This window comes from Pezoporus flaviventris, unplaced genomic scaffold (assembly GCF_033815535.1).
Source record: "Pezoporus flaviventris isolate CSIRO_AGI_PZ_B2104156 unplaced genomic scaffold, CSIRO_AGI_Pfla_v1 ptg000030l, whole genome shotgun sequence".
NCBI classification, from domain to species: Eukaryota; Metazoa; Chordata; class Aves; order Psittaciformes; family Psittacidae; genus Pezoporus; species Pezoporus flaviventris.
Genome location: NW_026892578.1, coordinates 3450712 through 3476605, shown reverse-complemented (window position 1 = coordinate 3476605; position 25894 = coordinate 3450712). Strand labels below are relative to the sequence as shown.

The window sequence follows — 25894 nt, the reverse complement described above, 5'->3', positions numbered from 1 at the left end:
AATTTTGTTCTCTAAATAACCACATCCTTTACATTATTACTAATACTACTTTGAAGCCAGTGCTCCATATGCATGCTAGAGGTGTAAAAGGGGGAAAAAAAGCAGAATCTTTTTGTCTGAAGTATTTGTGGTGGTTTCTCTGGACCACTGTGTGAATCGTGATTCTCTGTGGATGTCTGCTGGTGCTCAGCTGGCTTCTGAGCTCTCTTGTCTGTCGTCTTCTTCTCTTTCCAGGTGACAAACCACCAGTTTGCATGCACTAAGAACTGATCTGCTATTGTAGCTGCCTGAAGCTCTGCTGCTCCACATGCTGCCTCCAGACTAGATGTGGTACAAGTATAGCTGAAAACTATTGCACAGGGCATAGGTACCAGGTCATGTGTACCATCCAGACAAAGCTATCTGAGGTGTCCCCACCCCACCTTGTCTCCAGTGCCTGTCACCACTCCTCTGCTGAGGCTGGTTAGCAGAATAAAGCACCAAGGCTCCCTGACATATCAAGACAAAGGTGAAAGCCGGGTGGGGGGGTTACATGACCAGGCTTCACACTGAAGATCACACACGTACTGCTCAGTCATCTCTGCTTTGGGGCAGATGACCTACAGCAAACAGAGACAAGAGGCTGGGGGAGGAAGGGGCAGCACAAATGTCACAGATGAGTGCCATATATGAGTATGAGCACCTACACGCTCCATCAGTAGCTGTTTTTGTGTTAATCTTTCAGGTTGGTGTAATGTGGTACTGAAATACAAACTAGTGGTACCAAAGAAAATTAAGGACCCTTTATGCAACACGCTGTTATCTGCAGAGAGAACTGGTCCCCATGCCAGGCAATACCTAAAGAGTCAATCAGGAGGAAGTGGATAACTGGGTGGAGCAGGAAGACAGCCCTGGATAGACCCTGTTGGCTGTGACAGAGCAAGGACATACATCCTTGGAGTGATCCCTGATGAAAACAAGGAACAACACTCTAATAAACTGTTCTACAAACCTCATCCACTGCGGTGTGTGGGTGGGGTTAGGTTCACAGCCTGCACTCAAGCAGAGTCCCCGTTTGACCTACAGAGCAGCACACCTTCAGGGCATGCTTACCGGAAACTTCCTTGACTGGAATTACTCAGCCATGACCCAGAAGACATCCCTTCTTGGTGAAGGCCATGCTATATCCTGCTGTCCTTGAGACAGGCAGGTAGCTTGCAAAGCTTGCTCTCCTAAGCTCTCAGGCAGCCTATAAATTGAGCAAGGATTTATTTTTTTTTTAATTCTCTGTGCATATAACTCACCTGGTCACTAAACTGATTTTTACAAATCATCTGTATTTCTTCCAGTGAAGTAAACATTGGAAATATTTAGAATATTCAGAAAAAGGAGGCATTTTTATTATGAGATCTGCCACACTGGATGCTAGAAGGATACGGAAGCTACACTTTCACTTCTTGGTCTAATGTCATTTGCTAATTCTCTTACAAACTCCATTTATGTTCACTTTTGGACTTTGACTGAAAATTGGGGTGAAACTTTAAATATCCACTATAAATTATTATTCTCTACAATATTAGTTTTCCAGATAACATATATTTGTAGGGATTTATTTGTAGCAGCAAATTCAGATATAACTTAACAAACATGCATAAGCAGTCTTTCTTGTACTAAAATAAGCATGCAGTATGCAAGAGCTAATTCTCAAAAACCTATCAAAACTATGCTGAATTGTCCAAACTTGCAAACAATGGCATATTAATAGAAATGGAAACATTTTTTATTACCAAAATCTTTAAAAAGAACAGCCTGCCACAACAGACACAGGCAATGAGGATGAATGAACTGTGTGGCTGGACTGAGTGCTCACTGTTTATTCTGGATAGTTATTTAAATGGAAAACAGACAATTTAGACTAATTTTGTCCTGGTATAAATCTATTAGCATTAATGGTGTTGTGACTACTTGTACCAAACTCACATTTGCTCATATCTCTTAAAGACAGAACCATTTAACTGTGTTTTTAAAGCTGCTAGCTGAACTAGCTGCTTTAGAAGATGTGTATAGGTACAAGCTGTTAGGGCCTTTTTCTTCGAGGGGGGAACAAAGTGAACTCACTGAGTTCAGGGAAACAGGGACCATGAGAGAGAAAAGGAGGCCAGATCCTTGAGACCTTCAGGGAAAAGCCAACTGCCTCATGCTTTGGGTTGAATTGATGAGGATGAGTGAAATGATTCTGGTGGATGGTAAAAGAAGGGAGCTGGAAGGAAGAAAGGGAAGAGAAAAAAAAGACTGCTTGGGGAAAGCCAAATATGTTCAGAGCTAGCAGCCATGCCTGCAGTACTTGGGGGCCACAATACCAGGGCAGTGGAGCTGAATATCTAGGGAACAGGGAAAGGCCCTTCCGTTTTGGATCAAGGCCAAGCAGCTTTTAGACTGTACTGTCTGAAATACAAAAATGGGTCTGTGCCTGGGTATATCCACATGGGTATATCCACGGAAAGCTCTCTATTGAACACAATAGGGAGGAAAAAAAGTAAATTTAATATAAGCTCTTCCTTCTCCAAGAAAAGGAAAAGAAAAATCAACCCAAAGCCAGACAACCAGTTTTTGAATCTGAAATTTTGTAGTGCTGTAGAATTGGTGCTGCTTTTCAGGCCCATGCCCAATTTCCTGCATAGGAAAGTGAGGAGGGAAGACTCTCAGAAAGAGGAATGACAGTTTTGAACACATATCTTCCAGCTTGATGAAAGGTCTTTCAAATTGTCATGTTGTGGCTGTCTGGTTTGGACATTAATGATTCAGACATTTCTAGTACTTTCTCCTAAGGTTTCAGGAGCTTTGTCCAGCCTGTCACAAAATTAAAAAATTGAGTATGTAGCAAAAATATGTTAGTGTGGATTAATGTTTCATTTCTAATAATGATAATGGCAGACCTTCAGTTAACGAACCCTTCAGGAACAGCTCTGTAATGGCCCCCTCAGCCACATGGTTGTTAGTGAGCAGTATTTGCTCCCTAGCAAAAGATTACAGGCTCTGCAGCAGTTCACTGGAGGCAAGTATAAACTCTGAAGTTTCTCTTCAATATTATGTGCCCCTAATTCTCACAGATTTGCACAGTTAACCAAGACTGTGTCAGGGAAGCCAGTGTTAAACTCTAATTTAGATAGCAGCAATACCAGATTTCTTGCATCTGCACATTTTTCCAGTCTTCTGAGGAAATGATGCTTGGAATAAGTGCGTTACCCTTCACGCTGCTTATGTGTTTTTCCCACGCCTTTCCTATGTATGGCTTCTGTCATAGGTAGCATGACCAGTGATAAAAGACATTTACAGCACAGGGATTTTCCAAGGTAGCTTTTGGCTGCATTTTTGCTTCTAGCCATATTGTCTGCAGTCGGACACCTTACACAATGTGGAAGTAGACCAAGTGGTTTGAGACTATGGGACTGGCAGATGGCAGTAGACAGGTCTAAAGTGTATTGTTTTTAAGCAGCTCAATGCTCAGAATGAAAAATGACACTGGGTATTCAAGTGTGAGACAAAATAAATCCATTTTTAAATGGCGATGTCTCTCACTAAATAAAAATTGAAAGGCCATACTCTGACAATAGAGTACAGCCACCTACTTATGGCATGTCAGGACAGCAATTAGTGACTCACCCACCCACCTACGCTCCAAGGACGCCAGGGCCTAATGTCTCTATCATGAAGTTGTCACACACTGAGTTTAGACAAACAGTTTTTCCTACTGCCCACAGTCTGTATGGTACTCATCGCTTGTTCACTTTTCCAGGTCATCAACCCCTAAAATATCTCAAGGTGAAAATGAGCGAGAATGACATTAAACAAACACTTCCCTTTATTAGTAAGCTTGTAATAATATTTGCTTTAAAATCTGTTTGTTGATAAATGCTAATTAAAAACTAACTCAAAGCTTTGACTCTCTCTTGGGGTCTTTTGGACTCCTTAATTTTCAGGGCAATCCATATCCCACCTAATGTTTTTTGTAAGGTGATTATAACCACAACCTGGGGGGAAAAAAAAAAGAGGATTTTATATAATGGAGAAAAAGCAAAGAGAAGCATCTGGAGCAGAGAGATTATGAGAATTCCCAACTGCGCCATCAGTTTGTTGATGATGTGAAAATGAAGCATGGCAGTGACTTTTTCACGTGATGGTCAATGAGCTGCAGAGAATAGTCCATCTGCAAAGAGACTCAGAACCTGGTTTGTCCAACAAGACATCAGCCAGTTCTTCCAGAGCTTAAGGAAGAGGCATCTGCCAAGGTCTAGCACACTACCTTATTTTGTTGTGCATGGACATGGGAATTGGGGTGAATGTTGTCTGCTGATCAAAAAAAATTACTTTCTTGGTTCACTGTGGGGACAAAGCAAGCTAGTCAGGTGGAGAAGAGACCATAAAGAGAAGAGACAAAAATCATGGGTTAAATGGAAATGTGAAAAGACAAAATTTCAGCCTTGGAAACTGCTTGTATAAATCAAATGGGTCAGGAACTGATCTCTGCAGGCTATTAAGACAGCATTGTTCACATTTGAAGAGCTAAGCTATCTCCTTCACAATACCCTCCCAAATACCTGGTACATATTATGCTACAAGCCATTGGCCAGACATTGCCTGAAAGACTGGTAGGTGGCACAGACCAAAACAGTATGGGGGACCAAAAACTGAGCTAAAAATTAAGCATTTCAGGTGATTATATGCTGGTGCTGTGCCCAAGGTTTATTTCTGCTTTGCTTTTCAGCACAGAGGAGTCAAAGAAGACAGAGTTCTGCCCCAAGGATTACGTATGTGACCCTTACCCACAGAGAACCTGAAGGCGAGGAGGAACAATTTGACTGAACTCTGTACTCATTTGCACAGTTGCTCCATTTATTTTATTAAGTCAAATTGAGTAAGTTGATATTTAAATAACATATTCTCACATAAGTTCCAAGTCTCCCAGAAGAACCTGGAGGCTTCCAAACCTAACAATTATTCTGTGATTCTGTGATTCATGTACACTTGCTAAAAGGCAGGATCTCAGCCCCTGCAATCAGTGACCACTGCATCTTGGCAAGGGCTGGACCCCCTTCATGAAGCATCCCTTACTTTCAGGGTTCTTAGACATTTTCTCAGGAGTGCTGTTAATTCCTCAGTATACTAGCAGAACTATAACCCCACGGGGTCATTCTGCATGCACAGCAGACCCAGAAGCTTCTCTGTCTATTTGATAGGGTGAGACATCTTTTCCTTCTCAAATTAGCTGCCCTGTGGTAAATGAAGCCTTAGTACTGAACTTGAAGAGTGACTAGTCAGATACAACCATTTTGATATGAACAGCTGCCAGCAATGGAACTGCAGCTCAGGTCTGGGTGTGTGTTCTTGCCACCTTCTCCCCTCATCACATAGCCTGAACTTGGGGATAGGTTAGGTGTTTTTCACTGGGTTTTTTAGGCAGAGGACAAAGGAGTATTGTAGAATTTGAACTAGTTTGTTCAGCAAAAGGAAGGTGATGAAAAATAATAATAATCCCTAAACCCCCGATAATCAGATTGAGTTATTATTTGAGAAACTCCATTTTCACATAAGAACTAAAGCAGGAATTTAGTCCTGATTGCCTGAAAATAAGTCCCAACACTGCAAATGCCAGATGGAAAATAAAAAAGGCCCAAATGTACTATTTTTTCTTTTATATATTAGAACGGCTTGGGGAGGAAAATATTTGTTTTTATGTGTCTTGCCTTTAGCAGACTGATGCAAAAATGCTCATATCTAGGTAATAGGAAGATAATTTTCAAAGGCAGGCATGAGGTAGTAGAAAGTGTGTGGAGAATGTGACAACATAGATCAGGCTACACAGAATAAATAGCGGTGAGGTGAAACACATGGTCTGGATATGTTTGAGAGGAATGAGACAGAGCAAAGAAAGATGACTAAAAAAGTGGGCAAAGAGAGAACCAAGGCCATGGTGTGAGTTTAGGTAACATTCTTGTTACCACTGACCTCTGGCATGCAGAAAGGCAAATTTATGCTATGAGTGCTGTATGAGGTCACTTGGTATTGATAGGCTACACTCTGGCAAAATGGTCATACTCCAGTTGCACATTAGATTGGGAAAAATCCACTTCTGCTGATAGAGCTTGTTTCAGCCCTCTTGAGGGAATAAAAAAACCCAACCAGTTATTCTGTAAAAGAGTACTTTTGCTGATACATCTTAATCCTTACTAGGTGTTTCTGCTTGCACAGCTATGCTGGTTGCAGATCACTCTTCAGCACTCCCCTGATTGATGTGCATACCTTGCAATGGTTTGCACACTGATCTGGCCAAGGTCTGTGCTAGGAGAGAGGGAGTCAGAGGACCAGGCAAGGAGGGTCAGAGAGCAGAAGAGTGGAGAGGTTTTCATGTGGCAACCAAGTGGAGAGTGAGTAACAGGGGAAAGAAAATGAACATATTACGAATAAACAGTACTCACCACAGTTTATTGGCTGGACTTCTAATTCCAGCCATATATAAACTTGGAGATTTTTTTGTTTAAAAAAGAAGTCTCTGGTTTCCATTGCTGTGTTGGCTGTCTGGTGTTTTGTTGAAAGAGAATTATAAGATATATTGTTTCTTAATATGAAAATATATTAGCTTGTAAACTTGAAAGACTGCCTGACAGGTTGTTGAATGCATGGGTCTTTAAAAACCATGGGCTAGTGCTTCATCACATGTAAAAACTGCTTTATTTTGTTCAAAACATTGTGTTGCCATTGCAGTTCTCTTCCTCCCTTTAAATTTATTATGCTGGCTGCTCTTCAGATTTCTGCTGCTCTTGATGCACCACCCTTTCACTGGCATTCCTCTGGTTTCCCACATATTATTTATTTAAAACATTAGTTATCTCAGGTCCAGTGGTTTTTTTGCAAGGCATACAGGAGCTTGAGTTGCAGTGTGAAATTATTGCTGTGGCTTAATGAATGTCATTGATTTAACAGAGGCAAACAATACCCTACTGAAATCTCTCAGATTACAGTGTCATTACTCCACACTGTACTACATCTCTGCATACCATGTATAGATCCAGTGTGTGTATGCACAGACTATGTGTATAAATACAATGGGTGAATGTATGTGTATATATATTGTGTACATGTGGTGGGTGCTGTATAATATATATAGCCTATTTATGGCCACTCTCAAACATGCAGGGCTTAGTAGTGTTACCTGATGATATAAAAATACAATCAATAAAACCTGCTTAAATTAAGGCCAGAAGGGAAGACTGGAGTAAGGAAAGAAACACGGATTATTGACACTGCTGACAAAGCAGAATTAGAAATTTCCTGAGCCAATAAGACAACACAGGACCATGGCAGTACTGTTCATGGGGAATAGGATGGAAGTTTCATTTTCTGGACAACAGCAGGGGAAGAAATAGCCATTCTTTCCATCACTGAGAGTTACTTCCAGATCAGAAGAATGCTAGCACTCATTTTCTATTTTTCCAAACAGGAAAATCTAGTTGATTACAAAAAGCCTCCCCTCCCATTTCAATACACGGTCTTTGATGTATAAGCTTCTATTTATTGAATTAGTTAACACTGAATTCAAAATTTTTTTTTCAGCTGTTTCTGTGACATACATTCCCTACTGGTGCCTAGCTGTAACTGATGCTTATATACAATCCACGGCAATACAACCTTGACTAGCTATAGCTTACTATACAATAGAGAAATCTACAGAACAGTAAGATGAATTGCTACAGCTAGAGAATACCAATTTCACTCTTACACACACACACACACAAAAATAAAAAAAAAAAAATAAATAAATAAAAAAAAAAAAACGCCCCAAAAAAAAAAAAACTAACCAACCAACCAAAAACAACAACAACAAAAAAAATTACTGCATCTGAAACTTTACAGGATTTTAAACTGTTGGAAAATTCTAGGGCATTCATGAGATCTCTTGAACCAACTTTAATAGGAACCAGATAAGGTCTATTTAGTATTGAAGAAACACTTGGTTAGGTACTGTTATTAAAAGCAGGTCTCCACTGAAGTTAATTAGTTTTAATGGGCCAAAAGTATGACTTATTTCCTATGATCAGCAGCATACAATTTAAATAGACACAATAAGTTTGTCACATATCATAATGTTCTTAAAGTATGTGGTCTTCTAGCAGTCTGCGCTTGGAATTTTTAAGTGAATAGCAAATGACTGTGTGGCTGGATCTTGGCATTCAGCACTGAATTTGGACACAGGTATTAAAAGCAGAAGTAGGAATTTTCTACTTTTTTCTGAATTGGTTGCAAACCACTCCTTTACTTAAAGTATTTTTCAGGATGCAAGTTACTCTAATACTGAATTTGACAGTTTCTTTGCTAATAGGAACAGACACTTTAAGAAGCCTGTGAGTTGCCTGAGCAGCTGGAAGGGTCTCAGCTGCCAGGGGCCAATGATTTGGAGTCAGGGATCCCAGACCTTAGGGGACCCCTTGCCGCTGGAGCAAGTGGAAGAGCAGAGTGGGCAAACCTCCCCATGAGCAGTATCAGGAGTCCCTTGACAAACCCAGCAGGTACCACACAGAATGCTGCCTTAATTTCAGCAAAAGCTCTTCAGGCTATTAGGTTTCAAACAAAGCAGTCAGGCTCAATGAACCAGAATTTCTTCCGATCAGTTCTACTTACAGATGAGTTCCCCAAAGGCGGGAAAGTCACCCTTTTGCTCTCACACTGTTTAGGGTTTTTTCTTCCTTTTCCTTTCAAATCTTGTTGTTTACAGCCCATTTACACCATTTTGTACTAAGCCTGGCTGTTCTGAGTCAGCACTAGGCAGGAGACAATCAGTCACTACTGCTCTAGACCTGCAGCAGACTGAAAGTGGCAGTTGTCTTCCCAGGAGAAAGAGCCTGCAACCACCTCTTTTCTTTGCACACCCAGCATCTGATCTGAATGGGAGTCTTGTTTTCATGCTGTAGAGTCACAAAATCCAAAGACTAATCTGACCACAGTGACTACCCAGAAAATAAACCGTGTGGTAATAGTGGTTTGCACAACTTTCTCTTCAAGCAATCCTGACTAATGACCAAGTAGCGCAAGAGCCCTCACTTCCCTTTGTTAGTTCTCCAGTGTAGGCATAGGTCCCCTCAGACAAATTGTAAGAACTCATTCAAGCAGCTCTAATTAGCCTTTTTAGGAGAAGTTTTTAAGAAACCTAGGTATAGCAGAATATAAGCATGATGGGTCATTAGTTATCTCTTAATTTGAAGAGACTCCCAACTTGGCATTCAGGAACAATTTCTTCAGACAGTATTTTCTTTTTAGAGATGTGAAACTCTGTAAAAAGGGTTTGACTCCATGCATACAGGAAATCCTACAGCAGCTTCTATACAAGTAAAATCATTGCCAAGTGCTTGACGCTAAAAAATTACCAGGATTAAAAAACCTCACAGAATTGCTTTAAGAGCTATGGTGTTTTCTAAAACATAAACTTACGTCTTTTTATATTCTCCCATTTATTTTCTGTTTCTGGGGTTCCCACTGTCAAGCTTTTCCCAGTCAGAGTTTCTTGAGTTAGTGAGCTGAGATTGTTGAAAGATCCCGTTATACAAGGATATGCAGTTTTAAGAACAGCAACAAATACTGAGAGACTGGCCATAAAATAGCAAGAGTTGGCAGTGCCGCAGTAAGGATATTAACTTTTGTGTCCTCCCAAACTGCAGTTTCTATAAATAGCTCCTGCCCGCTTTTATTCCTGCAGTTAATTACACAAATTTTCCTGCATTCCCTTTTCTGCAGTGTCTCTGTGAATCGGTATGTTAGCTGATAGACTGAAGCAATGCTTGTGGATGTTCCCCAGTAAACACCTTCGACATTAAGCATTAATACAATGCAAGGGGGGAGTTTAAGTGAGTAAGGACCTGTCTCTGCTTTCCCAATGCAGAATGGGGCAACTTTAATATATTTTATACATTATATTTTTGGCAGGTGTGCCAGGCACAGCTGAGTACCCACAGGATCATGACACGGCTGGGGTTTCTCCTGCATGCATTTCTTATTGTTTGTGCCCTATCCAGTTTAACCTTGTCTTTCAAAGTTGAGAACTGGTTGTTCTGTGCTCTGGACTGGTGTGGGCAAGACATTAAGATGGAAATTTACCTAACCCAGGTTTAGAAACACCTTTCTCTGCACTGTTACTTAGGAATCCTTCTACAGTCTATGGAGTGCTTTTGAGCTTTTTTCACCTACTGACCCGCTTTAGGACGTTCCTGGTGCCCTAGAAGTGCCAGTCTCTCTCCATCAACTGTGATGGCACTTTTTCAGTTATTTGATATCATTAAAGAAAAGTTCCAGATTTGAAAGCTACAGCAGTGTGGAATACACACCTTTGATCTGTGTCTTTTGTGGAAAGAAGCCTGCTGTAGCTTCCTTCCTATTCCAGACAGTCTCTCTGTGAATCACGTATCAGGCTGAGCAGCTGGGTCAGGCTCATAGTGTGGTGGGGCAGGAGATCCTGCAACATGCTGGCAGGATGAGAAATGTAGGTACTCTCAGGGCACAGCAGATGGGTGAAACATTTCATTGAAACGCATGCAGAATGTGAGGTCCCTGTAACATTGCTCTCACTTCCAAAGGGCAGAAGCTGTTCCTCAGTCGGGTCTTTCCATTGCACTGAAAAGGTCCAGCAGGGCTGCTCAGGCCCCGCAAAAGATCCACTTCCCTTAATGCCGTGGCACAGAACATCCCTTTTTGTCTTTCACAAGTGGCTTCTGCTCATCTTGGGAACGAAGCCTCCTCCTCTGGCTGTGGAGAAGCTAAGGAACTGAGTTTGGAGGCTGCCTGTGGTACATATGACTCCGTGTGTGCATGTGTGTGACTGTGTGTATCTGTGTATCTCTCACAGAATGGAAAAAAATGAGGAATTATACCATTTTGACTGTTGTCTCTCCTCATCCAATTCCAGCATTTTTAGCAGGCTGTTCACACTCAAAGCCTCTTGCCTTTTTTCTGCTAGTTCAAAACAACCTGTCCCCTTTACGGAGAGCCAGATGGGATATGTCTCATCTGCAAAGGGCAGAACAGATTTTGTCTGATGTGAGCTACCATGTCTTTATAGCTATTTTTATAGTTCTTAAAGCCCCAGACTCTGACTGAGGCCTCTGGCTGCTTCCACAATATTAAGCAATTAATATTAAAATAAGTCCTCTGGAACAAAGGTGATTCTTTATGAGAATTGAGCATAATTTAATAGATGTTTCTGGCAACATCCAACATGATAAATCTTTATTTTAGGATCATATAAATATTACAAAAGTGGCCTGGTAAATTAGACAATGTGTTAAAATTAGATTTGCTTCACCTTCTGATGACAGGAAGAAGTTAATTGTTAAAACGGAATAAAGATAACTCAAAGCATTTAAAAATCATTACAAGTCAAATCATTAGTTGTATCAGTAACATATTTGGGATCCTTTCTCCTTGCCTATGGTTCAGGTGGAGGCCATTTTCAAACTGTTCTATGCAACCATCAGGCCAAAGGCATTTTTTGTTCAATGTTATGATTCTCACATATCCACAAAACCCCAAACCATAGAAAAGACTTAAAATATAATCAGAGCTGATGACTCTGGGAATAGGAAAAAAATGATATCTCATCTCTAAGCAACCAGCCTGATCATATAATAAGAACTCAATAATGCTTTCAAGCTGTAGGGCATGTGGCATCTAAAAGGCCAAGTTAATACAGTATCTTGGGTCGGGCAATTCTGCAGTTCTCTGTAGCCTTAAAAGCAGTGTCATACCTAACAACTCCGCTTTTAATGGCCTAGACTATCAAAGATGAGCTCATTATGCGTATTATCAGCATAACGGATGCTTAAAACGACTACTCTTCAACTTTAGTCCTTGAACTGAAGGAAATCTGTGCAGTTGAAGGAAAGAGTCAGGCACTGGGAAAGGTTCTGGCAAGAGCCTGAAATTCAAAAGCTACTGGGCTTCAGAGTCTGGATTCTGGTTAATGGCAGGAGAAATCAGAGAACAGACACCCAGCAAAATGCAGAGCATTTTGACCAGTGAAATGGAGGATAATCAGAAGCAGTAATGTGACAACAATGGAAGAGCTCTGTACAGGAAGGAAACATCAATGGATGGCATGGATTGCATTGGAGCAAAGAGTAATCCTCAAACGTTCGCCAGTTTTAGTGTTTTGCTTCAATGACCCTGAAAAATAGTAAAGGGCCCATATTTTATTTCAGGTTACCCAGTAAATCTAATCCTTGACTTTTGGCTCCTCAGGCTTTTCCAGTTACCTCACATTTTTTGAGGGTGATATTTCTTAGGGACCATGCACCATCTGGACTGATTTAAAGCCAGTCTCTTTGCACGTTCTTTCCTCTAGAAGGCCCCATAAAAAGCAAATACAGGTGTACTGCAGTTAGCAATAGAAGCAACATACTTGTCATTTAGCAATCCAAAAGCTAGGACCAGACTTGTGCATGTGTAGTTTTACCAGCTGAAAGTTTAATTCGCTGCCTGCCTCTTATTTGCAGCCTCACATACTTGGATTGTGTGGGCAGGGAGAGCTCAGATATGAGTTCAGATACAAACATTTACACTTCCTCAAATCTTACATGCACAGTTTTACTTAGAAAGGGAAAGACTAAATTCTTGGGAGTGTCTAAATTGCTGAAATCTTTGGCTAGCAAAGCCTGTCAGACACTAGATTTTATAGTTTTTTTTAAAAAATAAGGCCAACTCTTGCTTTTATTTATCATGGATTACATGTCCTCAGGTTTTAATATAAATAGCCAGGACTTTGGACTCCTTATGTGACTGAGAGGATATTATAGACAGTGGAAAAACTTTCACTGCCTTGGAATATTTGAGCTTTCCTATATTAATAAAAAATGGTTTACTGGCAACAGAGAAAGTCCCTGATGATAGGAGAATTTCCGCTGTTGACCAGTAGGATATTTCATACTTTCTACTCTTTTTTACAGTGAAGTTTTGCAAGGCTGGCCCTTGACTCTGGCATGTTCAAATACAAAGGCTTTAAACTGTTTTGAAATTAAGGATTTAGCAAACAAACACAGGAATCTTCAGAGGCTCCCACCCAATTGTTTGTTATCTTTCTGCTTCTGTATGTATTTGTAAAACTCAGCTATGTGAGCTGGGGATTACATAAGAACTTTCAGCTTCTGTTTGATATCTTTAAACTAAAGTTCTTTCCTGTTACTCCTTTGTGGAAGAAATGTGCTTCTTAATGTGAACCCTGAGCACTCCAAAGCAGAATGCAAGTAAAATGGGTTTAAAAATATAGCTCACTTACTTACAGACCATTTCTCATAGTTGTGGGTTATAACTGACAATTTTGGAATAGCTCACAGGTTCAGCCAGCATCACTAAGTGTAAGCACAATTCATGCCAGGTTAGGCTCTCCAAAGATGTCGATACAAAGGTGTTTTCCTTGAACAAGTAACTTAAGGGTTACATGAGCCTTTGTCTTGAGGACCATGACTGAAAGTTTAGTGTTACTGCATACCAATCCTTACTTCACTGTCAGTTACTGTTTACTCAATATGCAGTGCAAAACCTGAACTATTCATGATTTCTTAAATGCCACCAGTGTGGAGAGCTCTCCTGTTTCTCAGTGGCTCAGCAAGTGTCTTGCTCCCCCTCCCAGCACTGGCTCACACTACCCTGCAGCACTGGTGTCTGCACCATCTTTCTGCTCAGACATGCCACACTCAAGGTGCAATTCATGAGTAACCTGGCATTGATAAAGAACAAATGGTTTTCTCTGAGAGGTGATATGCTTTGACATCAGAAAAGAGCAAAGGTTATTGTTGCTTCTCCTCTAACTACCAACCATTGCATAAACAAGCTACAGGGTCAACCAAAGAAAAGATGAAGCCTGAACAGTGCTTGAGCTCCTAGGGGCCAGGGGTGAACCAAAGCCCCTCAAAACAGTGGGTCACAGAGACCAGCAGGAAAGTGGCAGAAAGTCCAGCAATCTGCTCTCTGCTGGCTGCAAGGAGCCCTCAGGTGGGTAAAGGTTGGTTTCTGGGAACATTGCACCATGATACTATGTCCTCTCTATCCCATTTCAGCATTTCTGAAGCAGAGGAAAAGTATTTTTGTTCATTCCAGCTTACCCTTCAAATGCAAGCAAGTCAGGAACTGGTTAATGAGGCAAAAACCAAACACACACACACAAAAAAAATAAATTGAGAGTCTTTTTTTGTCTCCCTTTTCTGTATGGTAGAACATTTTTGTACTTTTCCCCTTATCAATAAAGTAGCAGACTTAGCAAAGAAACCCAGGCCAATCTTCACTTTTTCTCTTGCACAAAGTAAAACCATATTCCAAGAGCTGGGAAACCCAGGAAATCCCTGTGAAGTTTGCAGCAGCATCAGTGTTGACAGAAGGATTGGAAAGGGTTTGTGGCTTCACACAGTGCCAATATCAGGCCACGTGTCGGGGCCCCTGAAAGGGGTTCATGATTATCTACACGCTTTTAAAAACAAGCATACAGTAAATAGGGGAAAGGCAGATTAAGACACAGCACTGTGTTACGGCTACAGGCTGTGAGACTCAGAGGTAATGGCTTTCACCTCTTGATTTTCAGGAATTTTGTCATGGTAGCATATGAATCATGAGACCCAGGTACTCTCCACAGATGCCCCAGTCCTATCCTGACCTCATATCAAGACTAGACATGTACACTTTATGCCTGTTTTCTTTGATAAGAAGAAACATGCTGACACACATCAGGGGCTTACTATTGACCCCAATTTGGGATATCACAGCATAAGCACCAATGTATCACAAAATACACCTCTGCTACAGTTTAGACACAGCCTGGAATGACTTGTGGCAGCCTTTTATGCTGCCTCAGGAATCCCAAATTCAAAGGGTCTGCTTTTAAATCCTAACTTAAAGTGATGTCGCAAAGACTCATATCATGCTTAGTATCAATAAACTTTGTACTATTTGCTCTTTAAATGTATGTATACATTCATTTGCTTGTGACTTTGGCCTAAGTCTTTCAAACTAGGTTATTCTCTCCTGTATTTCAGGTCTATCTTTCTGTATTTCCTGTCTTCACCCACAACTGTCTCTCCCCAGAAAGTGAGGCGCACACACCCTAGAGTGAGAGAAGGCATTTTCCATCCCTGGCTGGAAAGACCTACCACACGGGAATAGAAAATTCCACATGGACCCAAACACACGTTACAGCACACCGCAGCCTGGCCGTGTGTGGGGCTGGCAGTGCCCAACACCTCCCATCAGAAACCCCATCACTTTCGGTTGCCACCTTCGGGGTTGTCCCGAGCACTAACTGATCCGGCACGCATGTGCTCGGGGCTCAGGAAACCTCGCACTGCATCGCCTGTGCCAGGCACAGAGACAGCGGCACTCGTGGCACAAGCTTTCACTCAGAAAGTGGAGAATAAGTCAGCGCAAAAAATCCCGCCCGCCGCTGCTCGTCGGGGTCCTTGGATAAAGGCCGGTGCAGAGCGGGAGCGCTTCAGTGGAATGTTTTAGTTCCTGCACCCAAACCTCCTCATCCTCCCCGTCCCCATGTGTAAAACCGAGAGTCAAGGCAGCCGCTAACGTGTCACCCAGGGGCGGCGGGCCGGCGGAGCGGCCGCTGGGGCTGGCGTGGAGGCTCCGCGCCCCGTTTCCCTACCGCGGCCCCCGGCCCCCTCCCGCCCCGCCATGTCCCCCGGGGCGGCGGCCGCTGCAATCCCCGCGCCCTGGGCCGGCCCGCCAACGGGACAGGGCGAGGCCCGCGGGAGGAGGGCTCCGCTAGTCGCCGGCCCACGTCCCCTCCCCGGCCGGGGAGGAGGGGAAAGCGAGAGAGGTCCCGGCAGAGCGGTTGGGAGAGGGATTTGAAAGAGCCCTCTTCCTCCCCGCCCGGAGGGGAAGTGGAAAGGAGAGCCGTGGCGGGCGGCGGAGGATGATGATAACTTAGGGCCGTGCCTGGCCGTGGAAGCTGGCCGTGCTGCCGGGGCGAGGCGGCTGGGAGGGCGACAGCTATGTCCCAGGGCACGACAGGGGGAGCGGGAGCACCCCAGGTGCTGCCGGAGGGGAAGGAGAGACAGAGGAAGAGGAGGCGGAGGAAGAAGAAGGAGAATAAGACACGGCTGGTGTGCTCCAACTTGCTATTACCTGAGGCTGAGCTGGAGAAGTCCAAGGGCACAGTCCTGGCCTGCAACCGCCTCAAGACCACCAAGTACACAGCACTCTCCTTCCTGCCCAAGAACCTCTTTGAGCAGTTCCACCGGCTGGCCAACGTCTACTTTGTGTTCATTGCACTCCTCAACTTCGTGCCGGCTGTCAACGCCTTCCAACCGGAGCTGGCCTTGGCCCCTGTGCTCTTCATCTTGGCGGTCACTGCCATCAAGGATCTGTGGGAGGATTACAGCCGCTACCGCTCCGATAAGGAGATCAACCACATGGAGTGCCTGGTCTACAGCAGGTGAGATGGAGCGGGTGGGTGCATGGTGGCAGCCGGTGGCAGGGCCCTGCTTTGGACGAGGACTTGGGTGAGCAGAGGTGGTCAGCAGGTCCATTGTGGAAGGCTTTCTTTTCCACTCCATGTGGGAAGAAACTTAGAAGTTGCACCAGGAGCTGGTGTCTCCCGTCTCTTTACTCAGAACTACAGGGGACCCTGCAGTCCTGTACCTTGTGGTGAAAAGTGAATCTGCACTGTTTGGTGGTGACCCACAGTATATTACTGATTTATGAGTAAGCAACATTTTTTATAGGTATACACATGTGCTCCAGGCTTGTTAGTGTTTTACGCTTTAAAGGAGAGACAGCGGACTGCGAAGTGAGTGTAAGCATCACAGAAACAGTGTTTGATTTGCAAGCCTTTCTGTGATCACTTCCCAGTGTGAGCGGTCAATGACACCAGTGAATAGTTTCAGTCATTAATTTGGTTACAGCAATATGAGACCTCACTCAAGTAATCTGCTGTTAAGTCTTCACTGAGTGAAGGAAGGATAGAGGCCATAGGCTTCTGCATTAGGCCTGTGAGGTTTCATGATATGTGAATTAGTGAGCTTAAGCTGTGTTTGCTTTTCTACAGAATGAGGCAGCCTTTTCTTTGAACATTCAGTTTTAAGCAAATGCTTTTTATTTATCATTTCAAGTGTTATTCTTCCTTGTGACTTTGTGATTTGAATAGAGCATTAGGTCATTTATCTCCTTCAGATTTTATTTTTTTCCCTAAATGATCCAGGCTATATATTTAGATCACAGCCTTGATATCCATAAATCAGACTGAAATGACTTCTGCACCAACATTTATGTTCTCAGAATCCAGCTTTACTGAATTTTTGGTTACTTTTCTCAGTGCCAGATAGTCATCTTGTAATAGCTAAGGCTATGGTTTTCTGGGGACTGAGAGAAGAATGTATGTTTTGAGAGAGCAGGTTTTACTTTTGTTTCTGAGGCTTCTAAGTTTAGCAGAAACAAAACATGTGCCAAGAAGCTTGTACTCTGATTCCACAGGCTGGCTGGGAGGGGTCCTCTGGGCTGTCCTAAGCACCGAGGCAGAGAGCAGCTCTCCTATTGCAAGAAAGGTGTGTAGGAAGAAAACCCCCAAAGCTAAAAAGAACTCAGAATAAGCTGCATTTTCAACATCCGCAGTCTCAGTTTGTTACTTCACAAAGTCGTATAATGCAAGAAATCTCACCCTGGGATATTCCCCCACCAGTAGGGATGCATGCATGGGAAGACAAGTAAAATAGATTATTTCTGTAAACTAAACCAAAAATAACCTAGCCAAATCACACATGTAGGCATCGCTAACCTGAGGCTCTGCTTATCGCCTTGCTTTTCTGTAGTTGTCCTTAACTGTGAACACTTTTGGTGATATGTGGCAGGAAGGCTAATAAGGGACTACGCTTGCAGTAAATGATGATATGCTGATGAGGATGGTTAATCTAGCCTTTACCAAATGAATTCAGTTTAGAAATAAGCTTTCGTATCTCCTAGGTTGAAAAGAAAGAAGTACCTATTGCAGAAGCTATTCAGAATATTAATGAATACCAGTACTGGGATATCAATTCTAGAATGTTTCTTCCCCCTGCAGTTTTCCATATCTTTCTCTGCTGCCAAAAAGGTAGACATGACTGTGAGAAAAGGTGTGCCCTTGGTGTTAAAATCACTTGTGCTCTCTTAGGCATCCCAGCTGAGTGCATTGCCTTTTATAATGCCTGTGCTGTTCCAGAGTAAAAGTTAGAATTGTTCCTTTTACTGCAGAGTTTAGATTACTGCTGAGTGACACGTAGATTAATCTGGGAGTAGTTTGCCTTCTCATTTGCATCGGCCTAATCCCTGTGGGGCAGCAAACGTGCAAGTTTAGGAACTCCATTAGCTCTGCAGGCACAGCTTTCTGGCTGGGAGCAGAGCTGAACAGTGAGTCCATAGTCTGTTGCAGAAGCCTGGTTCAAGGTATCAGCTCACCGGTTTCCACCTTCCAGCAATCCCAAGGAAAAGCTTCCCTCCCACAGTTTAAAAACAAAACAGAAGGTTAAAATAATTTGCTTATATGTTTTTAAGATGACCACTTTTTTTTATTTTTTTAGCCTTTTTTAAACTTCACCAGTCCACCTTTTTGAACATCCTCCAGCCCCAGTGAGCGAGGTGGGACTAGAAACTTGCTGTTTTGGGAGATAGAAGCTAAGATTCTCATTAACTGGAATGAGAGGGAACCAAGATTGAGAGATTTGTATCAGGTCATGAAAGTTGCTGGGTGTGAGTTCAGAAAAGCTGTTTTCTCGGACAGGTATCATGCCTGGAGAAACACAAGGGATTGGACATGACTTTTTGTTTCCTCATTTTGTTTCTGGAAAAATGTTGAAGGATAAATGTCACCTAAGGAAGCAATAAATGATAGCTTTACTCCCCACATCCATTTTATCTTGATCACTCTATCGGTTTTAACACCTTTTGACCAAGCCAGACTCTCTCTTGCACCCGCTCCCTGCTCTGCCACTTCCTTGTGGTATGGTGGAGGCAGACTTTCATGCAAATGCTGTCCTCGATAGAGATGGTTCTGTAGGTAGGGCAGGTTCATGAACATAGCTGTAGTTGCGCTCCCCTAAGGGCTGCCAGACAGCAATGACTCCTCTTGCTGGTCAGTACTTCATAGCTTTGAAGGAGGCCTTCTGCACTGTGATGGGCTCTCTTTCCTGCCAGCCTCCCACACAGCAGCAGGAGAGCCACCTGAAACGTGGACCACAGCATTCAAACACAGACTGCAGCAAATGACAGCTAATTGTAACAGTCAGCAATTTGAGACAGGGACTTTTGCTTCACAGGAGAGAGAAAACTCCCTATCTCACCCCACTGTTTAGTGACCAAGTAAAGATTCGAGTCATATCCTTGTGTGTTCTGTCATATATTCTCCATGTGCTGCTTTCTGGGCTGCTGAAGGACATGTTCCTGTCAAATACAAGCAGCAATTGATGCAGGATCTACAGGACAAGGAGAAACCATAGTGATGGGCAGAGCCTACTGGTACTCGTTAGGAGGAGGTTCAACAGCATGTCAGCAGTGTCCACTGTGAGAACTCCGGAACACCCCATGCAGGCAGATCATGTCAGTAGTCTGATCTGGGGGAAAATACTGTTATCCTGCTATGCTGACTGCTTGACAGCTGGTGTACAGACTATGCCTTCTTCCTCCTGTCTGCCCAGTCGTGTGGACTCAGATGACGCATTCTCATGCAGGTACTGCTGAATCAATGACTCAGAGACTTACAGTTGGCAACTCTTATCATACGATAGAATAGCAAAGGATGATGCAGCCTAAAGTAAAAAGCTGAAAAGAAATGCATCTTGTTTTCTCAGAAAGACTGCTTTCATTTAGAAATTATGGATGTTTTGGATAGTCCTTCAAAAGATACTGCTTTTTAGAGTCAGATGGTGGAATGGGAAAAGACCTGGTTCTTTGAATAATTTGAAAGAAGCTGTTGAGTTTGAATTGGCAACATATGTGAAAGAATGAAACATGCTGGAGAACTGCAGACTTCTGCTGCTCTGTGATGGAGTTTGCAGGTCTCCCTGTAAGAGTAGTCAGGGTCTTGACAGACAAAGAGGGAAGTATTTTTTTAACCAAGAGAAGTTCATAGGACCTCTCTGGAGGCCTTTAAGGATACCTCTCCCATTTGGCAATACAGAGGAAATTAGGCACTTACTTAGGAGGACAGTTTTACAGGTCACCTAGAATTTAGATTCCATGCAGGTGCTTAAATTAGGAGTGCTGGATCACAGCCAGAACTCTTTCTTAGTTTATTTAAATGGAGAGAAGTTACAAAGGTATTAGAGCCCAGTTTACAGAAAATTGCTTTGTGTACATAACCTCTTGCAAACCCATGATGATCTTAGCCTCCTCCCTTTGTTCCTTTCCCTCATTTCCATCACCCAGCAATGGACGTGGAAGGCTGGAGAGTACAAGTTCACAATCCTAGCTGTGTAATCTTGTTTGGCTAGTTACATTTCTGCATTATTATCTTGGACTTGGACAGTGGGAGGGTGATTTTTTTCTTTGCAGTTACTGCCCTCCGGCTCTCACCAGCTTTGGGTGGAGTTGTGGATTGCACATGTAAATGTTCCAAATAATTCCAGGATGCACACATTGCTGCCATTGTTAAACATTTGATAGAACTAAATTTGCTACTGGAGCAGAAGTGTTAAAATTCTTCTAAGCAGGGGCTTTGTTTTCAGTGTGCTGTTGCAAAGCATGGTATACATTTACATAGTATGTAAATAGAAGATGAATAGTGATAACTACAATCACAACAAATAATGGCACTCATCCAGCAGGGAATTACTCAGTGCTGTGTTGGTGAAATAATCTCTGCTATCGTTTTTCTTTGAGCCTCATGTTCAAAACCAAAGTGCTTTGCTTTTCAAATCTGCTCTCTAACTCTTGCTGTGTCCATTGAAGAGTACTGCTGAAGAGTGTAATGGTATTGCATACTGATCAGAGAGTATTAACTACTTCTTCTGTCAACCTGTGACTTAAAAAATCCATGACAAATTGGAATTTACGACTGGATATTTGTCTTCCCTGAGGTGTGGAAAATGTTTAATGGGGCACTGAGGCAGCTATCAAAGCAGGCTGTTTTACATTAAATGGTAATTTCTTTCTGTAGAACTCAGGAGGAGGAGAGAAGAGAGTTTGATGTAGGCAATATGTTTCATACAATTTCCAAAATACGCTCCCTTCTTCCTCCCCCTCTGTCAACCTGCCAGTGAAAGCAAGTCAAGCCTTGAAAAAAAAAGATACAGCAGTTCCAAATCCTCACAAGGGCACAGCAGATCCCACTCATGGCCTCTGAAATAGCCATATGACTTCAACCACTTCACTTCTAGGTGCCTTATTTTTCTGGCAACACCAGTCTTTAGGGAGTTGGATTGTGATTATCTCCCACTACTTCTTGAATAGACCAGAGTAGTTTCTTGTACCAAGATGTGCTGGCTGGGTAAGACATTTCTCACCAAAAGAAATAAGCTTGTCTCATCCGTTACAGAATACAAGTGTCAATATAAATGTGATTCAAAAGGAAACTAGCTGGGATTACTCAGATTCCGCTGTGAGTGAGCTTAGTGCACGAAAGCTGAAAGCAGAAAGTAGCGGTCTGAAGCTGTTGGTGAAGTCAGTGCTGCCTCCTTGACTTTCGGAGGGGTGCAGCTTTGTGCATTTTACCATTTATCCTTTGCTTCAGTTTTGGCTGGGCTGTCAGTGAAAAAACTCACTGGGAGATGTAGTAGAGGCTTTTCTGTTAGACTGATAGGGAGCATTTTCATTCTGCAGTAGAGTTTATCCTGGTAGCAAGGAATGTCTGTGTTAATCTACTGAGATGTAGCCATCTTCAGTGCGCAGGAGACCCCATCTGTCTGTCCAGCTATGTGCATGCAGTTTATTTGCTATTCAGTGTAGGGCAAATTTTCTAAGTGCCTGATCTTCGCTACTCAAAAAGAAAAATGTTCACCTCTTATTAAGCTCTTTCACTTGTATAGGATGTCATGAGAGCAGTTGTAGGCTGTTTCACATGCCTCTGGCTAACTGCCAAAGATGTTGTTAATCTCTACTGAAAGACCTAGTGATGTCCCCAGATTAATTTCTGCAGATACATGTTGCACTCTGGAGAGACACCAAAGCTTGTGCTAAGCAGACCACAGCCCAGAAACATATGTGGCCACCTTGTGCACGTATCTGCTTGCTCTAATGTGTCAGTATCACCTTGAGACCATGATTATTGCTAGAGGTGGCTGGCAGAATAACAGAATCTGAAAAAGAATTTGCTTGATTCTGTCAGAATACGTTTCCAAAGAAACTATATAAGAGGAAATTGCATGTGTTGTTCAACTCTGCCAATACTGTAATTCCAGATTCTACCTTCTACATGTCAGCAGAACTGAAAACCAGAATTGAAAACCCTGATAACCATACTATAGGTCAATGTTTTATAGAGCTGCTTATTAGCTAGCATGGCATAATTTAGCTAGGGCATCGCTCTTGCTAGCAGATGAGTGCTGAAGAAGTACTTATTAGAGTAATGCTCTCAAATTCTGCCTGGGAGGCCCTAATTTTACTATGGGAGTGTTGAAGGACTCCAGGGAATGAAGAAGACTTAAATCACTTGTTGTAGTTTTCCCTTCTTCTGACTAATCTTGGCTGATAAGGAAAAAGAAAATAGAGGAAAAAAAGGAGAGTTCCTGCCACTGGGCAGGACTTAGACTAGGCTTCTACATGTAGCCGTATCTAGGCTTTCAGAAGGCTTATGGGTGGACATACCATGGTATAGCAGTAAAAGTCAGAGTGCTGAGTCACTCTTTGCCATGTAATCCAGCATACTTTCCCCTTTGCAGGATAGTTGATCTGCCCAAGAGCAAAGATGTGCCTGCCTTCTCTGCCTGCAACACCTTTTGAATGTGTGGAGCTTTTGTGTATATACACAGTATGGGCAGTGCAGCTAGCAAGCCAAAAAAACTGCTTTAGGATTATGCCCAATTTGCAGGATTCCTGCTGTGCAGACTTGGTTTTAGCAACCACATATACTGAGACCAATTAGGTTCATGAAAAGCAGAACAATTTGTTTCACTTCACATAGCTGAGGAGGCAAACCAGTTTCTAGAGCTTACCTTCAGCCTCAGTGTTTCGACTTTGGAGTTGGCACTAATGCAACTTTGATCGTATGCAGTCATGTTTGTACCCAGAAGAGACCTGCAGCAGAAATGTGGTCCAAACTTTTCTGCTGTCCTGCAGCAATACATTCTACTTCACCTTGTCTCACCAGGATATGGAGGCAAGACGGTTGGACACACACTGGGCCAGGGGGAGTGCATTTCACTGAACAGCATAATCATAAAGTGAGGAACTGACACAACGCTAAAAGCCAAGACATTGACCTCTTACTGACAAATTTGTGTAGATATGGGCAGCAGCTTCCTCTGATGTATATCAAGCCCAAAAGTTGGTGCACACCCAAACTACAGCCTCAACGCAAATGTGTGAAAGATGCTAGCTTATAGCTTTTCCTAGGTAAGTGCTTATGCTAGTGTGGAGGGGAGAGGAGGTGCAAAGGGCATGACAGTGACATCCTGTCTCGAGAGCTTGAGTGGCTCTAATATTGAGCTCAACTGAAGAAATATACAAATGTATTGATTCTGAAAGATTTGATAAAGCAAGCCTCAGATTTAGTTGGAGGAAGATGACCTGCATATTTCTGAATGAGTTGTTTTGTTCTTTGCTGTGTGCCCAAAAGGTGGGAATAAGGGGAGTTCAAACTAAGATTTTACAGTGCCTGCAGGATGTGAGCTGAGAGGAGCAACTTTCTCCCGTTTACTATTTCTAGGATATAGCTACACAGCCTGTGCCTAGAAAGCTGCTAGGCACCCAGCTAATAGGGTATTCTATCCAGTTGACTGCTGAGGATATCTAGCAGTTACTAGCTGGCAAACTACCACCTAGTTTTCTTGATCCAACAGGAACAGTGGTTTATTCTGTTTTGAGACTGTTGCAGGTGAAGATCTCTGCCATGGTCAGCCTACGTCCTTGAGGCTGTGCTGGTCAAAGGACAATCTTGAACTGGCAAGGCATGCATTTTAGGTGTGGGAAACATCTGCCATCTCCTCTGCAATTTTATTACAATTTTATTCTTGTCTGATCACAATTTCTCTAGGGTGACAAATAGGTCAGTCTCTCCAGTGCAGCGGCCAACATTTGCACCATGCTCAGCCTTTTCATAAACCTGACTCTGATGGAGATTTATTATAATAGGCATGGAGGTCACTTGTTTTTATGTTCTGGTTGCCTGGAAATACTGACCTACTTCAAAGAAGAGTTTAAATGTTTGACTGACAGCTGCACTCCTTACATATCTATGCTGCTGTTATAGTAACACTGAGGGTGTGAACACTATTGCAGAATATTTGGTATTTCTGTAGTTTTGATGGAGGTTTTAGTCTTTACCTTCTGGAAAGAAAGTCTGTTCTGAAGTGACAGCATTTGTAACCATAGTTTTTTTACCTTTGGATGTTACCTTATGTTTGCTAGGCTTTGTCTTGGTTGTACAGCCACATACCTGTATGCTTGCCCCTTGTCTTACTACCTTTCTGCCTTCCAGTAATAACCTGAATATGCCTGGTTTGGCTATGTTTGCTGATTTTGTTCACTAACAAGTCATTAGGCAAGTTGTGAAATCCCCTAAAATTTTGAGGCCAGTATATGAAGTGCTGAACAGCAGTCACCTAAATACGACTGTGAGCATGTTCAGGATCTCAAAATCCAGACATGGAGCAAGATGCCTCAAGGAGATGCCAGTGGACATATTTTAGCAGTCAGATTTATCAGCCAAACCCTTAAAGATACAGGAAGTTCATTAGATACAGGAGGTGAATTAGAAACATATAACCTATTTTGGCTCAAAGTAGATTGTAAGAAATCAAATCTAATTCACCTAAGTCTGATCTGGCAGTTGTAGTGCATTGGTTTTGTGTGGCTGCACGCTTACGTTTGGGGGTTCACATTTCCATGTTCTCATTGTCAGCTTCCCCTTGCTATACTTCTCTCTGCTGTACACCTGCAAAGATGTGAAGCAAAAACTTGAACTTACAGTTTACTGCAATAAAGGCATACATTGTTTTTATCTGAACATTTGAGAGCTTTTTGATCTTCCTTCCTTCACTATCATATGTTCATATTTTAACAGAGATGCTTGGATAGTTGTGTCTGTCTGCTGATAGACAAGTTGACTTGTGTCTTAACTCTTCTGCATATGCCATTAGTTTTCTTCCCTGTAAACAGTAGTGAGCCTCTGATTGTAGGTGGCTGGCAGGGGCCCCTCTCAAGTGCTAATTAGGTTCTCTCTGACCTGACAAGGATATTTCCTGGGACATGAGGTGAGATTTATTTCATGTTTCTTTTAGCTAAAAGATATGTGTCCAGTCATATGACCAAATCATCTACACTTGTGCCACAGTCAGTGGAGAGCACTGAACAGTTTTGGGGTGGGGGGAAATCCTTCCAGTTTATTTGAGACACTTGCCCCAGGTTAGTTTGAACTGGGAGGTCCGGACCTCTGTCCAGTGATGATACAGGTGAAGATAACTATATGACTTGCTTAATCAGCTCACTTTAGATAAGATGAATCCTGTTAGTAAACTCAGAGGGCATAGATTTTAATTCCTGCCTAATGACCCATCTGCTTTTTGGACTGCAGAAGATTAGCTTGCCTGCTCAATATATTTAATGATTGATTTATTTAAGAACTACACTTTGAGAATCACAGTTGCAAGTATGTTACCCTGTTAGGTGAAGGGCATAACCCAGTATCAACTGTTTCATCTCCTGCCACATTCTGCCTTCAGCATTAGCCCTTAACATATTGTTCATACTTGTGAAA

The 25894-nt window shown here is 42.6% G+C and overlaps 1 protein-coding gene across 1 annotated transcript in view; it reads left to right on the top strand.

Moving 5' to 3' along the window:
- The first annotated feature begins 15731 nt into the window (after positions 1 to 15731).
- The window catches only part of ATP10A (ATPase phospholipid transporting 10A (putative)), a 109824-nt gene continuing 99661 nt past the window's right edge, over positions 15732 to 25894 (top strand). The window contains exon 1 of the mRNA XM_061459740.1: positions 15732 to 16450. Coding sequence (XP_061315724.1) covers positions 16008 to 16450 — 443 coding nt within the window. The 5' untranslated portion in view covers positions 15732 to 16007. The remainder of the gene's footprint in view (positions 16451 to 25894) is intronic.